Below are 18,038 nucleotides of genomic sequence, written 5' to 3'. Positions count from 1 at the left end.
GAAACATACGACATAAAAACATGAAAGCTCTATGGTACTACCATTTAAAGTAGGCTTCCCAATCCCCAGGTCCCAGAGGGGGATCCCCCGGTTTTACAGACTTCCTCCCTCCCCCAGCCAGCTGGCTGGCGGGGGAAGCCCCTCCCCCACAGCCATTATGCACCTCCATGAACGATTCCCATAGGGAATGATGGGGAATTGATACATGGGTATTGGGGGCTCTAGGGGGGCTGTTTTTTGAGGTAGAGGTGCCAAATTTTCAGTATAGCATCTAGTACCTCCCCCCAAAATACCTTCCAAGTTTCAAAAGGATTGGACCAGGGGGTCCAATTCTATGAGCCCCAAAAGAAGGTGCCCCTATCCTTCATTATTTCCTATGGAAGGAAGGCATTTAAAAAGGTGTGCTGTCCCTTTTAATGTGATGGCCAGAACTCCCTTGGAGTTCAATTATGCTTGTCACACCCTTGTTCCTGGCTCCGCCCCAATGTCTCCTGGCTCCACCCCCAAAGTCTCCTGGCTCTATCCCCAAAGTCCCCAGATATTTCTTGATTTGGACTTGGCAACCCTAATTTAAAGAGACCATTTTGCACTATCAGAAAACCCCTCAGTCTTCTAACAAAAGTTTACAATCGATACAAAAGAAAATTAGCCTTGAGAATGTGGTCAGGTAAAAAAGCAATCAACATGGAATAATAATTGTTTAGCAGTCTCTAATGATGTTTTTGCAAACGCATCTGCGTCAGAATTGTCTTATATGAAAGACACAAAGCATTTTATAAACATTGTGGAAGGCAAGCAGGTGCCAAATGGAGCAGTTTTAATGGCTGATAACAGTCCGGCACTTTGGGTCAACTCAGAGACTCCTCTGAAGTCGACCCCAAAAATCTGTGCAGACGGCAACATCTGCCACCCATCCTCCTCCCGTCCTCACCCCGTCCTCCAGGCCCCTGAGGCCGGCTCAAAAAAGCTACCACTTCCAAAGTGGTAGCAAATCTTTGAGCCGGCCATCAGTTGCCTCCCCACCATTTGGACGGGGAAGGGTGCAAGTGAGACTTGGTGGTGTGGAAGCGCCAAACACCCCTAAGCTGTTTCCAACTTTTTCCCTCTGGCAACCTGGTGGGAGCATCTGTGTGCAGGAGTGCTCTGCCCCATTAGGAAACACTTCTGAGGCACCACAAAGACAGGGTGGGGCCACCTTCCTGGTACCGCGTGGAGGCTCTGGGACGGCTCTTTTTGAGCTGACCTGCTTTCGGCCGCTTCCCATTCACCCCAGAATGCCCGTCTGTTCTCAGCCAATCTGTCAGCTCTCTACACAAACATTCTCCAGCATGAAGCAAGATGTGGAAGATTTTCTTGACAAACGTGTGGTTAAATTTCCTCCAATTTAGTTTTTGGCTCTCATTCTTTCTTTCTTTTTAAACCCTACTTTAGGTTTGGAGCAGCTATGAGTAGCCCTATGGCACCCAGCATAGCTGATATATTTATGGGTTATTTTGAAACTGCATTTATTTTTGTTCCCTTGGTAAACCCCTTCCAAAATATATTTGGCTTGATATGAATGGTCATTTTCTCACCACGTGTGCCTGTGATTCAGGCCCAAGGGAACTGGGCAGGTGTTCAAAAGCACAGGGAGTCTTCAGAGTATCATTCCTTTGGAAAGCTACTCCAGCAGCACTTTGGAGGGGGTGGTGGATGATTTATCTGTGTCAACATCAAGAGGCAGAAGAATCTCTCACCTCTGGCAGGAGACACTGCCAAGCGACGAGCAGGCAAAGGGTCCAACAACGTATTAGGAGATGCATTCTTTGGTCCTTTTCCTCTTTGCTGCCTGCTTGCCCCCTGTTTGGCTGATGGACCAGAAAGCTCTGGATGAATTTGTGAACCTTCCTGACCCTCACTATGAATATACCCTCCTGAAGAAGATTGTTGTGCCATACACTACCCATAATATCATCAATATGACCTCCCAGAAGTGGCTGAATGGTAAGCACCAATTAAAAGTATGGAACAGCTGCTGGAGTGGAGGAGGAGCACTATATTTGACCATGAAAGGCTTTGTAATAGTGATTCCCTCTAGATTAGAAGTTACCCATTCAGAAAAGTTCCAGGGGCCACTGGCTTAGATGGAAGGGTAGGGATTAGTGTAAGCAGCAGTAAAAGATGGTTTTATAATGTAGTATTCATTGAATTAAGTGATTTTATTGTATTGTATTATATTGTATTGTATTGTATTATACTGGAGAGCCAGTTTGGTGTAGTAGTTAAGTGTGCGGACTCTTATCTGGGAGAACTGGGTTTGATTCCCCACTCCTCCGCTTGCACCTGCTAGCATGGCCTTGGGTCAGCCATAGCTCTGGCAGAGGTTGTCCTTGAAAGGGCAGCTGCTGTGAGAGCCCTCTCCAGCCCCACCCACCTCACAGGGTGTCTGTTGTGGGGGAGGAAGGAAAAGGAGATTGTGAGCCGCTCTGAGACTCTTAGGAGTGAAGGGCAGGATATAAATCCAATGTCTTCATCTACCTCACAGGGTGTCTGTTGTGGGGGAGGAAGGTAAAGGAGATTGTGAGCCACTCTGAGACTCTTAGGAGTGGAGGGCAGGATATAAATCCAATGTCTTCATCTACCTCACAGGGTGTCTGTTGTGGGGGAGGAAGGTAAAGGAGATTGTGAGCCACTCTGAGACTCTTCAGAGTGGAAGGCGGGATATAAATACAATATCTTCTTCTTCATCATCATCTTGTATCGTATTGTATTGAACTAAAATGTTGTGAGCCCCCCTGCGCCTGCTTCGGCGGGGAGGGCGGGATATAAATAAAAAAGTATTATTATTGTTATAAGAAGGAGAGTGGACTTCTATATCCTACCTTTATCTTTAAAAGTTTACAATCACCTTCCCTTCCTCTCTACACAACAGGAACCTTGTGAGACAAATGAGACTGAGAGCAGTGTTCCCACTGAGCTGAGTTAGCGTGAGCTAGCTCAAAGTTTTTTGAGCTAGTTTGGTGTAGTGGTTAAGTGCGCGGACTCTTATCTGGGAGAACCAAGTTTGATTCCCCACTCCTCCACTTGCACCTGCTGAAATGACCTTGGGTCAGCCATAGCTTGAGTAGGAGTTGTCCTTGAAAGGGCAGCTGCTGCAAGAGCTCACTCAGCCCCACGTACTTCACAGGGTGCCTGTTGTGGGGGGGGGGGGAGGAAAAGGAGATTGTGACTGCTCTGAGACTCTGAGATTCGGAGTATAGGGTGAGATATAAATCCAATATCTTCCAATATCTACTTCTACCCTCCAGCTCACATTTTTTTGTCATAGCTCTGGAATAATGACCCCAAAGCAAACTAATTTCTGCAGTAGCTCACAACTTTAATGTCAGTAGCTCACAAAGTTTGAGAGAACATTGGTTGAGAGAGTTTTGGGAGAACTGTAACTGACCCAAGGTCACCAGCAGGCTTTATGTGGAAGCAGGACTGAACTGCCCACTAGGCAAATTAGGTGATCATCTAGGATGCCACCAATCCAAGGGCATAGAATTGGATTGTGGTACCATGCGGACCAGCGGGGTCTTCAAAACTAGACCATACTGGTTCTCCAGTGAATTTGAGAACTCTTTACTGCTTTCAGGCACCAACAGGCTTTTACTGACTAGCCACAATGTTGGATCTTTTTTCCACCCATAGCAGCCTGCACTTTCTCACGAGGGTTTGATTCTCCACTCCTCCACTTGCAGCTGCTAGAATGGCCTTGGGTCAGCCATAGCTATTGCAGAGCTGTCCTTGAAAGGGCAGCTTCTGGGAAAGCTCTCTCAGCCCCACCTACCTCATAGGGTGTCTGGTGTGTTTGTGTGTGTGTGGGAAGGTAAATGAGATTGTAAGTCGCTCAGAGACTCTGAGATTCAGAGTGTAGGGCAGGGTATAAATCCAATATTATCATCATCTTCTTCTTCTTCGGTGTCCGCTGTTTAACAGAGACAGGCCCAATAACTGGGAACTCTATTTTCTCTCAGAGATAAAGCTAAATCGCTCTGCCACACTGCCAAGCAGAGCTTCCCTCCATTCTGTCTGCTCTTTCCTGAGCCACACTTGAGTTCTCACTGCTCTCTTCTTCATGTTTTAACAATTTATTGATAACATATGGTTACAAATCTTAATTATAAATTTTCAGTACTAACCCATATGGTATTTCAATTCCCCCTCCCTCCAATGTTGACTTCCCCGAAGTTATAGATTTAAGTTCAATACTAAAGGTACTACTAACTGATCAAAGTTCAATATAATTTTTTTTTCTCATTAATGCTAAAAAATTGTCCAATGTCTTTTTACATTCCTTTCTTTCTCCATATATCCTTTAAATTTCTTCCACTCCTTTTTGAATATATCTAAATCATATTCTCTTAGCGTTCTAGTTAGTTTGTCCATCTCACTCCACGATAAAACTTTCATAGTCCAGTCCCATTTCTCTGGTATTTTTTCTTGTTTCCATAGCTGCACATACAATGTCCTAGCAGCTGATAACAAGTACCAAATTAAAGTCCTGTCTTCCTTTGGAAATTTTTCTAATTGTAATCCAAGCAAGAAAGTCTCTGCAGTTTTCTTAAAGTCATAACCCAAAATTTTGGAGATTTCTTGTTGTATCACCTTCCAGTACTCTTTCGTTTTTTCACAAGTCCACCACATATGGAAGAAAGAAAACCTTCATGTTTTTTACATTTCCAACATCTATCCGACATCTTTTTACTCATCTTAGCCAGCTTTTTCGGAGTCATATACCACCTATACATCATCTTAAAACAGTTCTCTTTGATACTCTGACAAGTTGAGATCTTCATCGAGTTCTTCCAAAGGTGCTCCCACGTATCCATTTGTATTTCTCTATTCACATTGATTGCCCATTTGACCATTTGAGACTTTACTACTTCTTCTTCTGTAGACCATTTCAATAATAATTTGTATACTTTTGATATCAATTTTTCATTATCTCCAAGCAGGACCCTTTCCAGTTCCGTTAGTTCTCGTCTGATTCCCTCCAACTTAATATCATTTTCCATCAAGCTTTTGATTTGTTGCATTTGAAACCAATCGTACTTATTATTTAGCTCTTCTGAGGATTTTAATTCAATTTTGTCTCCTTGGATCTTGAGCAGTTGATTATATGACATCTCTCTTTCTTCATCGGATTCAGCTGTTATTTTTATTACTTCTGCAGGCACTATCCGCAGCGGTTTTCTCTCATCCCCATATTTCTTATATTTTATCCAAGTATTTAGTAAACTATTTCTGATATAATGGTGAGAGAAAAAAACATCCATTTTATTCTTCCCATAACACAAATACGCGTGCCAGCCAAATTTATTCCCATGGGCCTCTAACCATAAAGGTTTTTTATCTAACAGCATTATCCAATCTTTGATCCATGTCAAACAAACCGCATCATGATACAATCTTAAATCCGGGAGTTGAAAACCACCTCTCTCTTTAGCATCTATTAAAATCTTCATCTTAATCCTTGGTTTCTTTCCGGCCCATATAAAGTCAGAAATCTTCCTTTGCCATTTGTTAAATTGTTTGGCATCTTTTACAATCGGGATAGTTTGAAACAAATACATTATTCCTGGCAAAATATCCATCTTAATTGCAGCTATCCTGCCCAGTAAGGACAAGTTAAGCCTATTCCATTTCATCAAATCCTTGTCCATCTTACACCACAGTTTTTCATAATTATTTTTGAATAGATCAATATTCTTCATTGTTATCTCTATTCCAAGATATTTGACTTTAGTAGTGACCTCACAACCCGTCACCTTTTGCAATTCTTTTATTTTATTTGGTTGCATGTTTCTACATAAGAATTTCGATTTCTCTTTGTTTATATATAGTCCTGCTAACTCTCCATACTCTTTTATCTTGGCTAACAACAATGGTGACACTTGAATCGGATTCTCTAATATGAACACTATATCATCTGCAAAAGATTTATACTTATAAGAGAATCTTCTAATTTTTAGTCCTTCTATTTCTTTATCCTTTTGTATTTGTTGTAACAAAATTTCAAGGGTCATTATAAACAACAATGGTGATAACGGACATCCTTGCCTTGTCCCTTTACTTACTTTCAATTCTTTGGTAAGATCTGCATTTATGCACAATTTTGCTTGTTGGTCCATATATATTGCTCTTGTCATTTTTATAAATTGTTTCCCTAAGTTTATTTTTTCCATTACCGCAAACATAAAGTCCCAGTTCAAATTGTCAAAGGCTTTTTCTGCATCCACAAAAAATAAGGCCGCTTCCTTTTCTGGATGCTTCTCATAGTATTCCACAACATTAATAACAGCTCTTACATTGTCTCTTATTTGTCTTTTAGGAAGAAATCCGGCTTGGTCTTTGTTTATAAAGTTGATCAAATATTGCTTCAATCGTTCTGCTAAAATTCTTGAATAAATCTTATAGTCATTATTCAACAATGAAATTGGTCTATAATTCTTTACATTTGTGATATCTTTGTCTTCTTTAGGAATCAAAGAAATTACAGCTTCCCTCCAAGTATTTGGAATTTTCCCTTCTTCTCTTATCGTATTTAACAATTTCATCAGTTTGGGTGTTATCTCATCTTTAAGAGTTTTGTAAAATTTTGATATAAATCCATCAGGCCCTGGGGCTTTGCCTTCTTTCATTGCTTTTATTGCTGCCTCTATTTCAATTTTCTCTATTGGGTCATTTAAAGTCTTTTTCATATACTCAGTTAAAGGTACCACTTGGATATTCCGTAGATACTCTTCCACTTTTTCTTTCCTAATGTTCACAACTTTAAATAAATTTGCGTAATATTTAAAAAATTCTCTTTTGATTCCTTCTTGATCTACTATTGCTTTCCCATTTACCATAATTTTATTTATGGTTTTATTTTCTTTCTTTTTCTTCAGTTGCCAGGCCAAATATTTTCCAGGTTTATTCGCACTTTCAAACGATTTCTGTTTCAGACTTTTTAAATTCCATTCTAATTCTTTGTTCAGCAATTGCTTAACTTGGGATTGTAATATCGTAATTTCTTTTATTAATTTCTTTTTCCCTGGCCTTTTTTTCAGATCCCTTTCTTTTTTATTTATTTCATTTTGCAATGCTGACAATCTTTCTTCTTTGGCTCTTTTATCTTTATTGTTCAATGTGATTAACAGTCCTCTCATTACTGCTTTATAAGTGTCCCATACTGTTTGAAATTCCATATCATCCATTTCATTTATTTGGAAGAATGCTGCAGTCTCCTTTTCTAAGAATGCCACAATGTCTTTGTCTTGTAGTAAATCCTCATTAATTCTCCATCTTCTTGTTTTCTTTTGCAATTTTGTAGACCAGCATATTGGATTATGGTCCGCCCAAACCTTTGGTAGAATCTCAATTTTTTTTGTTATGAGGCCCAAGCTTTGGGAACCCCATAACATGTCTATTCTAGAGAAAGAGTTATGTCTCGCTGAGAAAAATGTATAGTCTCTTACTATAAACTTTCTCCAAATGTCTTCTAAGTTCTCCTGTTTAATCAACTCAAATAAAGAATTTGGTAGCTTTCCTTCTTTGTCATTCTTCTTTTGGCTTGATCTGTCAATATTATTTTTATTTTATTTTTATTTATTCTTATTTATTCATTATTTGTATCCCGCCCTTCCCACAATTTTGTATTGTCCCATTAAAATCACCCATCATCAAAACCTGATCATATGTCTTTTCATCCAGTTGTCGATTTATATCTTTAAAGAATTTATCTTTCGCTCCGTTTGGCGCATATAATCCTAATAATAACGTTTTTTTCACCTCAATTGTCACTTCAACAGCGATATATCTTCCTTCTTTATCTTTAAATATTAGTTTTGGCTCAAGTTGTTCTTTGATATAAAAGACTACCCCTCTTTTCTTTTGTTCTGCTAATGAAAAAAATTCCAGCCCCAAATTTCTATTCCACAAAAATTTACTGTTTTTGCGTTGTATATGAACTTCCTGTAAACAGATTATGTTGCATTTTTGTTTTTTAATCCAATGAAATGTTCTTCTTCTTTTCTGTGGTGAATTTAATCCATTTATATTCCAAGATAATAGTTTGTACTCCATTATGATGTTAATTCTTTGTTCTCTTCAAAAAAGCTATGCATCTCTTGTTCACTCCTTATTGTGATCCTTTTCCCATGTTGTTCAAATCCAAGACCTTCAGGTATTATCCATCTATATCTTGTGCCCTCTGCACGCAGCTGGTCGGTTAACTTCTTATATTTCTTCCTATAACTAATCACTTGTCTTGGTAGCTCTTTCATTATTTTAATTTTGCTCCCTTCTATAGCCCAAGCTTTTTGGAAACCTTTGCTCAAATTTTTTCCTGCCAGATCTTTTGATCTTAGTGTTATAACAATGTCTCTTGGCAGGTCTTTGTCCTTCACATATGCTGACTCTGTAGGCACCTTCCAGCATACTCCTAAATTTGTCAGGGCCTTCCTCTAAATATTCAGTGATAATGTTCACCATATATCCCATTAAATCTGCCTCTTCCTTTTCAGGTACCCCTCTCAGATGAACTTGTGTTTCCATCAACTTGCAATCATGTATTATGACCTTCTCTTCAGGTTTTAACAAGATAGAGGCATGTGTATCCACTTTTCCCTCTACCTCTTTAACTTTATTTTTTATCTCATCCTTGAAACCCTCTATATCTTTTCTAAGATCTCCAACTTCCTTTTTGAATTCTTTTTTCATTGCCAGGAGGATTGGCTACATCAGAGGGGGTAGCCTAATATGCCTAAGGAGGTCCTGCTACAAAAAAGAGCCCTGTTCTGATGTATACCTGAATCTCAGGTCTGGCACAGTAAATCTCAGGCCAAGAAAAGATGGAAGAGAGACAAACTACTCATGTAGCAAGTACATTTGTTATTACAGACCATAAAGATGGAATCAGTATGACTAGTGTGCCCTTCAGATTCAGATTTTGGGAACACATTCTAGATTTCACATGTCCCTGTTACAAACCCTGATTCTGGCTTTGGGTTATTTCTGGAATGCCATAATTCCTGGGTCCCACCAGAGTTGCCTCCTATGAGGGGTTTGGGCAGACACACCAGGTATCCTACTGGCCAGCATCCACCAAGGTGGCACACAGATACAGTTTCCAGGTGTCAAAGTGCAAAGCACAAAACAGACAACAATCACAGCCGCAAATTTGGCATTGAAGACATTGGATATATATTCCGCCCTCCACTCAGAATCTCAGAGTGGCTCACCATCTCCTTAATCTTTTTCACCCACAACAGAACCCTGTGAGGTGGATAGGGCTGAGAAGAGTCTCACTGCAGCTGGCCTTTCAAGGACAACCTCTGCCACAGCTACGGCTGACCCAAGACCATTTCAGCAGGTGCAAGTGAAGGAGTGGGGAATCAAACCTGGTTCTCCTAGATAAGAGTCTACACACTTAACCACTATGCCAAACTGGCTCTCCACAACAAACTGACTCTCCAGTTTGAGAGGCAACCCAAAAGCACAAATACAAAGGTCAGAGTCAGAGACCAGGATCAGAGGCATAAGGGACAATCCAGAGCACAAAATAACCTAAACACAAGTAAACCCCTGATTTTTTTTCTTTGTGAAACTATACCTAGGATTCTATGGAATTTTTTCTAAAAACCTGCAAACCTCAGCCTGGCTTAAATATTTGTCCAGCCTACCAGCTAAGAAGACTAATTTGGGAGGGAGGGAGAGGTGAACTTCATCCAACACTGCAATGGAATTCTTTTTTTAAGAAACTGACCCTTCCCCAAGATACACAAGGAGAGGGCCGTGGTTCAGTGAAAGAATGTCTGCTTAAAGTGCAGAAAGTCTCAGGTTCAGTGCCCCACATCTCCAGTTAAAAGGATGAGGCAGCAGGGGATGTGAAAGACTGCTGCCAGTCTGGGTGGACAATACTGACCTTGATGGACCAATGATCTGAATCAGAATAAGGCATAATCTCCCTCCCTGTCCTAGTGGAGGAACTGTGGCTCACTTGCAGAGCATCTGTTTGGCATGCAGAAGGTCCCAGGTTCAATCCTTGGCATCTTCAGTTAAAAGGGATCAGGTATAAGGTTAGGAGGCAATATGAAAGACCTCAGCCTGAGACCATGGAGAACCATTTCTCCTACCACTTGTCCCCACTCACTCAGCCTTCTGTCTGCATGGCCTCCAGCCAACATCTCCTGCCTACCTGCAGATCTGTCATGTCCACAATCAGTCAGCAGCTTGGGTAGAGGTGTGGGGTTTTCCCATCACACATGCAGACAACAAACTTCTGTTTTGGGGTTTCAACTACCCCTCCATTAGGGTGGCACCTTTGCAAAAAACCTGGGGTTCTATCTGGGTTTGTAGGATAATATCTTCACTCTGAGCCTGACCCCCACTCAGTGGATCTATCAATCTACAGGGGGTCAGAATTTCTTATACTGGTACTGAGGAGTCATGGAGGAGAAATGCAATTTTGGGCTGTATCAACAGAAGTATAGTGTCCAGATCACATGAAGTGATGGTACCGCTTTACTCTGCTTTGGTAAGGCCTTACCTGGAGTCAGTTTTGTGTTCAGTTTTGGGTACCACATTTTAAGAAGGGTATAGAAAAGCTCTAGAGGAAGGCGACGAAGATGGTGAGGAGTCTGGAGACCATGAAGAAAGGTTGAAGGAGCTGGGCATATTTAGCCTGGAGAGGAGGCGGCTGAGAGGTGATATGATCACCATCTTAAAGTACTTGAAGGGCTGTTATCTAGAGGATGGTGTGGAATTGTTTTCTGTGGCCCCAGAAGGTAGGACCAGAACCAATGAGCTGAAATTAAATCAAAAGAGTTTTCGGATCAACATTAGGAAGAACTTCCTGACCGTTAGAGTCATTCCTCAGTGGAATAGGCTTCCTCAAAAGGTGGTGAGCTCTCCTTCCTTGGAGATTTTTAAACAGAGGCTAGATGGCCATCTGATGGCAATGAAGATCCTGTGAATTTAGGGGGAGGTAGTTGTGAGTTTCCTGCATTGTGCAGGGGGTTTGACTAGATTACCCTAGAGGTCCATTCCAATTCTATGATTCTATGACTGTTGTTCCTTTATGAACCTACCAGACCAGTAATCCTATCTTCTGCAGGTACGATTCAGGTGCCTCACCTTGTGAAATTAGGTCACCTTCATTGAAGACTTCTCAGCCATTGCACCAAGACTGTGGAACTCTTTCCCCAGGGATATTCATTTCCCTCTTTCTGTCAATGCCAGTGAGAGAAGCCTTCTTTGTCTAGTCTGAGTTCCTTCAGTGATCCCTCCTTCCAAACCCGGCTTTTAATAACTGATTTGTGTTCTTCTAATATGTATTTTAATGATATGATTTTATACATTTTCTTGTAAGCAGCCTTGGGTAGAAAGGGTAGAAAGGCTGTCATGCTGTCGCCCATCCCCTGCAGTGGCCATCACCCCGCCCCTGCTCACCTGGCCTTATGGAGCTGGACCAGGGTCTCAGAAATGCATGGGATACCAGGTGAACATCACCCTCGTGGTCTCCGCATGCCTGCTGGGACTGGCTTCTCCATCTCTTTTGCCTGCCCAGTCCTCCAGTGCCTCTCCTCCTTGACCCCTTCTGGCCCTCTCCTTTTATACTCCACCCCCTCCCTTTCCTTCCCCTGTGGCTCTGGCCCCGGCACCCTTTATCAGTGGGGACACCCAGGTATTGGGCATCTCCACCTCTTCCCTTGCTTCTTTCCCTAGCCCCTCTTCACCTTCCTCCTCGGGCCCCACAAGAGTCAACTTCAGACGAGCGGCATCAGCTGCGAGGTTGGTTCCCCATCCAGGCGCTGCTTCCTGCTGGATCCCTCCCCTGGTGAGGCTCGGGCATACTCACCGGGCATTTGGCTGAGCTCGCCCCTCCCTCTAGACATTTCCCATGGTGGTGAACTGCTCCTCAGCTCTCTGGGCCCTGCCGCTGTTGATACCCTATCGGGCATCTTCTGCCTAATCTTCTGCCTGGGTGCCTTGGGTGAGCCAACCGGGGTCCAGATTGCAGGGTGATTCCAGGGTATGGGGAGGTCGGCAGATGCTCATAGGGGCCTCGGGGGAGGGGCCGCCGGAGTCCCAACCGGGTCTCAGGACAAAGGCAGGATACAGATTTTGATGATGATGATGATGATGATGATGATGATGATGATGATGATGATGATGATGATGATGATGATGATGATGATGATGATGATGATGATGATGATGACGACGACGACGACGACGACAATGAAGGCAACAATAATAATAACAGGGATGATGATGAGCAATATTCCCTCTAAGTTCTGGAGACTTCTGAGCAAAAAACTTACTTTGTGATCTGCTGGCATTAAAGTTGTGAGCTACTGCATAAATCAACTTGCTCTGGGGCCATTTTTCCTGCAGCAAGACAAAAATGTGTGAGCTGGAGGCTGAAAAACTGTGAGTTAGCTCACACTAACTCAGCTTAGAGGAAACACTGATGATGAGAGCCGTGAATGCAGAATTCTGTGTTTCTCTTCCCAGAATCTGAAGTGGACAAACCATACTGGAGCCATGAACTGACAATTCTTATTCCCATAAAAGTGACACTTGCAGATTCATGTCTCCTTATACTCCAACTTGATCGAAATGATAGTTCAGCTCCAAGTAATCCTTTCAACCCGTTTCGTCGTCTTGTAGCAGTGATGCAATCAAAATCGTATGTAAAAAATGTCAATAAATGGCAGAAGTTATTTCATTTTCTCGTAGGACAGCTGCTTTTTGTAGTGAGTAGAGATGTATGCTAATAGTTTGAGCATTAAGAATCATGAGAGATGCACATGCCCTTAAAAGATAAATTTCTTAATCTATTTTGTGCCTTTCTCCTAAGGAGCTTACGCAGGCAAACAAGACTCTCTGCCCTCCTCCCTTTTGACCTCACTATAACCACATGAGCAAGAGAGACTAACCCATCTACTACAGCAGAGAAATTTAGTCTGAGACAAAACTTTGTAACCCTATGTTGTTATAATTGTAATTAAAAATACCATAAGTATCTGGAGGTAATACAATAATATGAGATTAGGGGACAACTGAGACTGCTTCATATTTCATCTAATTGTCTTGTCCCCAACTGTCTTTTATGGCTAAGGTCTCACCCTTCCTTTTAATGTCCACAGACTGAATGAGACATAATTTTCTCCTCAGTATGAAAGTGCCTATTGTTTCTCTGCAGGATCGTAGCTATGCTGAATCCATTTCCTTCTCAACCACTCACCTTCTATGTAAGTACTAATGGACTTCTCTTTGCTGAAGCTTCCCTTTCACCTCTGGGCCAGACAGGTCATTTCCTGAAATGCTCCTCACAGTCACTCCTACCACCATTATCCAGGGGACTTACTTTTTGATTCAAAACAAAATAAAACCTAAAGGTGCAGTTTGCTGTCAAATGCATTTCAGATGAAATCATATATATGTGTGTGTGTGTGTATAAATGTGTGTGTATATATGTGTGTATGTATGTGTGTGTGTATGAGTGTCAAGCAAGCAGATTTCAAAGTAACCAGTCCTTGAGTTGAAACAAAGTATGGTTTATTGATAATCCATATGCCTCTATTGAGCCAAGTATTGGAACTAATACAGAGTAGCAGTGGAATGCATATAGGTGTAGGGTTTTTACATACCCAAAGTGGCCTGATAGCTTATTACAATGGCAGTGCTGTAGGACTTCCTTACGCAGAGTTTTGGGGACATACAGTTTCCCTATGAAGAAAGGTTGAAACGCTTGGGGCTCTTTAGCTTGGAGAAACGTCAACTGCGGGGAGACATGATAGAGGTTTACAAGATAATGCATGGGATGGAGAAAGCAGAGAAAGAAGTACTTTTCTCCCTTTCTCACAATACAAGAACTCGTGGGCATTCAAAGAAATTGCTGAGCAGACAGGTTAAAACGGATAAAAAGAAGTACTTTTCACCCAAAGGGTGATTAACATGTAGAATTCACTGCCACAGGAGGTGGTGGCTGCCACAAGTATAGCCACCTTCAAGAGGGGTTTAGATAAAAATATGGAGCACAAGTCCATCGATGGCTATTAGCCACAGTGTGTGTGTATATATAAAAATTTTTGCCACTGTGTGACACAGAGTGTTGGACTGGATGGGCCGTTGGCCTGATCCAACATGGCTTCTCTTATGTTCTTATGTTCTTAATCGTAATGCCAAAACCATCTGGCCCCTTTCGTAAATCCTTCTGGCTTCCCTTCACCTTCGCGCTCTGCCTCCTCGATCAGTTTATTGCCCCCCCGCGGTTCTGGCGCCTTGTGATTTTTTCCCAGATCGGGTGGTTACAGCGCCCGCTATGGCGCTAGGAGGAATGATAGAGTCCACCACCTCCTCTCTTTGACTCTCGTGTTGGGGCAGCCTCGAGAGTGCATCAGCTAGAAAGTTTTTCGACCCAGGAATATGCTTGAGGGTGAAGTCAAACTTTCCGAAGAACCCGACCCACCGGATCTGTTTTTCGGTCAATTTCCTACATCCGGTAAACGCTTCTAGGTTCTTGTGGTCATTCCAGATCTCAAATGGTACCCTCGCTCCCTCAAGCCAGGACCACCATTTTTTCAATGCAAAAGCTACAGTGAACGCTTCCTTGTCCCTCACTGACCAGTTGCGCTGTCCTTATGAGAATTTTTTAGAGATATAGGTGCATGGTCTCAACCTCCCCTCTGAGTCTTTTTGCATTAATATGGCTCCTACGGCCACGTCGGAAGCATCACATTGGACCACGAAGGGCTTAAGCACATCGGGGTGGGCCAACACTGGTTCACTTGTAAATAAGCGTTTGAGCTGTTCGAAAGCTTTCTGGCAAGTGGGGGTCCAAGCTAGTTTTGCCCCTGGTTTTTTCGCTTTGGGTCCCTTCCCTTTAGTCTTTAACAAGTCCGTTAGGGGCAACATCACCTGGGTGAACCCCTGAACGAACCCCCTGTAGAAATTGGCGAACCCAATGAAAGATTGTACCTGTCTACGTGTTCTTGGGGGTTCCCAATCTAGCACTGCTTGTATTTTTGCGGGGTCCATCGCCAGTCCCTTCCCGGAGACACGAAACCCCAGGTAGTCGAACTCCGTCTGGTGGAACTCACTCTTCGACATTTTGGCATACAGTTTATGTTCATACAAGGTAGTGAGTACCTTCCTCACCAGTTGCACGTGGGAGGCCAGATCTTTTGAATAGATAATGATGTCATCCAGGTACACCACCACCCCCTTGTACAGGTACTCTCTCAAGACTTCATTTATGAAATTCATGAACACTCCCGGGGCCCCTTGCAATCCAAATGGCATTACTAGGTATTCAAACTGTCCCATCGGGGTGTTAAATGCGGTCTTCCACTCATCCCCTTCTTTGATTCGCACTCTAAAGTCGCATTCCTCAGGTCCAGTTTTGTGAAAATGGACCCCTCCGACACCATGCTTAACAAATCTTTGATCAAGGGGATGGGGTAGGCATTGGACATCGAAATCCCATTTATCTCGCGAAAAAAAGTGCAAAGTCTAAGGCTCCCATCCTTCTTTTTCCGGAACAGGACGGGTGCGGCGTGTGGAGAGGTGGCAGGTCTAATGAAGCCCCTTTTTAAATTCTTATCTATGAATTTTCTTAGCGCCGCTTTTTCTGCCCAACCCATAGAATACAGTTTGGCTTTGAGCAGCTCCTGGCCAGGGATTAGTTCAGTGGCGCAGTCGGTGCTCCGGTGCAAGGGGAGCTCGTTTGCCTCCTCCTCGCTAAACACCCTGCGCAAGTCCCGGTACTCGCGGGGAATGGATTGGACCTCTTCCACGGACACACACATCTTTTCATTTCTGGGCGGTGGATTAGGTCCCCAATCCCCCAGCCAATGATGGTGTGCGCACCTCTTGTCAATAAAGTCTATGGTTTGATCCTTCCCATTGTATGTCTGGCTGGTGCTTAGCTAACCATCCGACTCCCAGCACTATGTCAAAGGAGGAAGAGGGGGTAATTACAAAGACTTCAACGTCCCAATGGTTCCTTTCCCTGGGCCTCTTTTATGCAGGGCTCCCCTCGCATTATGGACCTGTCCATCTGCTCAAACTGGATCGGGTGGGGCAGGAGCTTTCAGATTAGTCCCAGAGCATCCACCAACTTTGGGGTGATAATTTCTCTTGTGCACCCAGAGTCAATTACGGCTCGGGCATGCATGAAGCGTTTGAGCTGCCGATTTAGCAAAGTCAATGGGACGAAAAATAGGGATCCAGTTATTCTCACCCGTAATGGTGCCGTTATATCCATGACCTGCCTCCCGGCACCCCTCAGTGCAGGTCGTTCTCGTTTCCCACCCGCTCGGGTCCCCACGACTCCTAACTCCTAACATTTCTTTGAGGGGGTGAACAAACATCTGGACAAAGGAGACCCGATAGATGTTGTTTACCTTGACTTCCAGAAAGCTTTTGATAAAGTTCCTCATCAAAGGCTCCTTAGAAAGCTTGAGAGTCATGGAGTAAAAGGACAGGTCCTCTTGTGGATAAAAAACTGGCTGAGTAATAGGAAGCAGAGAGTGAGTATAAATGGGCAGTCTTCGCAGTGGAGGACGGTAAGCAGTGGGGTGCCGCAGGGCTCGGTACTGGGTCCCATCCTCTTTAACTTGTTCATAAATGATTTAGAGTTGGGAGTGAGCAGTGAAGTGGCCAAATTTGCGGATGACACTAAATTGTTCAGGGTGGTGAGAACCAGAGAGGATTGTGAGGAACTCCAAAGGGATCTGTTGAGGCTGGGTGAGTGGGCGTCAACGTGGCAGATGCGGTTCAATGTGGCCAAGTGCAAAGTAATGCACATTGGGGCCAAGAATCCCAGCTACAAATACAAGTTGATGGGGTGTGAACTGGCAGAGACAGACCAAGAGAGAGATCTTGGGGTCATGGTAGATAATTCACTGAAAATGTCAAGACAGTGTGCGTTTGCAATAAAAAAGGCCAACGCCATGCTGGGAATTATTAGGAAGGGAATTGAAAACAAATCAGCCAGTATCATAATGCCTCTGTATAAATCGATGGTGCGGTCTCATTTGGAGTACTGTGTGCAGTTCTGGTCGCCGCACCTCAAAAAGGATATTATAGCATTGGAGAAAGTTCAGAAAAGGGCAACTAAAATGATTAAAGGGCTGGAACACCTTCCCTATGAAGAAAGGTTGAAACGCTTAGGGCTCTTTAGCTTGGAGAAACGTCGACTGAGGGGTGACATGATAGAAGTTTACAAGATAATGCATGGGATGGAGAAAGTAGAGAAAGAAGTACTTTTCTCCCTTTCTCACAATACAAGAACTCGTGGGCATTCGATGAAATTGCTGAGCAGACAGGTTAAAACGGATAAAAGGAAGTACTTCTTCACCCAAAGGGTGATTAACATGTGGAATTCACTGCCACAGGAGGTGGTGGCGTTCACAAGCATAGCCACCTTCAAGAAGGGGTTAGATAAAAATATGGAGCAGAGGTCCATCAGTGGCTATTAGCCACAGTGTGTGTTTGTGTATATATATATATATATATATATATATATATATATATATATATATATATGGATCTGGATCGGGGCGGCTCTGCGGTACTGATGTTATTTGACCTGTCGGCGGCATTTGATACAGTCGACCATCAGTTACTAAAGCGCCGCCTTGCCGACATAGGGGTTAGGGGGCTGGCCTTACAGTGGCTTTCCTCCTTCCTCTCCGATCGGGGACAAAGGGTGGCCATTGGGGGCGAGCGATCCCAGAGGCACACACTTGATTGTGGGGTGCCTCAGGGAGCAGTTCTCTCCCCAATGCTGTTTAACTTTTATATGCGCCCCCTTGCCCAGATTGTCCGGAGGTTTGGGCTGGGTTGCCATCAATATGCAGATGACACCCAGTTCTATCTACTAATGGACGGCCGGCCTGGCTCCGCCCCAGGGAACCTGGATCGGGCCTTGCAGGCTGTAGCGGCGTGGCTTAGATTGAGTGGGTTGAAGTTGAACCCAGCGAAGACAGAGGTCCTTTGCGTGGGTCGCGGCGCCCAGG

General features: G+C 43.4%; 1 protein-coding gene across 1 annotated transcript in view; it reads left to right on the top strand.

Annotated features, from left to right (window-relative positions):
* The first annotated feature begins 1,734 nt into the window (after positions 1–1,734).
* Positions 1,735–18,038, top strand: part of LOC132590767 (autocrine proliferation repressor protein A-like) — a 62,250-nt gene continuing 45,946 nt past the window's right edge. The window contains exons 1-3 of the mRNA XM_060263688.1: positions 1,735–1,983; positions 12,526–12,700; positions 13,217–13,265. Coding sequence (XP_060119671.1) covers positions 1,797–1,983; positions 12,526–12,700; positions 13,217–13,265 — 411 coding nt within the window. The 5' untranslated portion in view covers positions 1,735–1,796. The remainder of the gene's footprint in view (positions 1,984–12,525; positions 12,701–13,216; positions 13,266–18,038) is intronic.

The sequence above is a fragment of the Heteronotia binoei genome, unplaced genomic scaffold (genome assembly GCF_032191835.1).
Source record: "Heteronotia binoei isolate CCM8104 ecotype False Entrance Well unplaced genomic scaffold, APGP_CSIRO_Hbin_v1 ptg000674c, whole genome shotgun sequence".
NCBI lineage: Eukaryota > Metazoa > Chordata > Lepidosauria > Squamata > Gekkonidae > Heteronotia > Heteronotia binoei.
The sequence above is the reverse complement of the archived record's forward strand: the minus strand, read 5'-3'. Positions and strand labels throughout refer to the sequence as shown.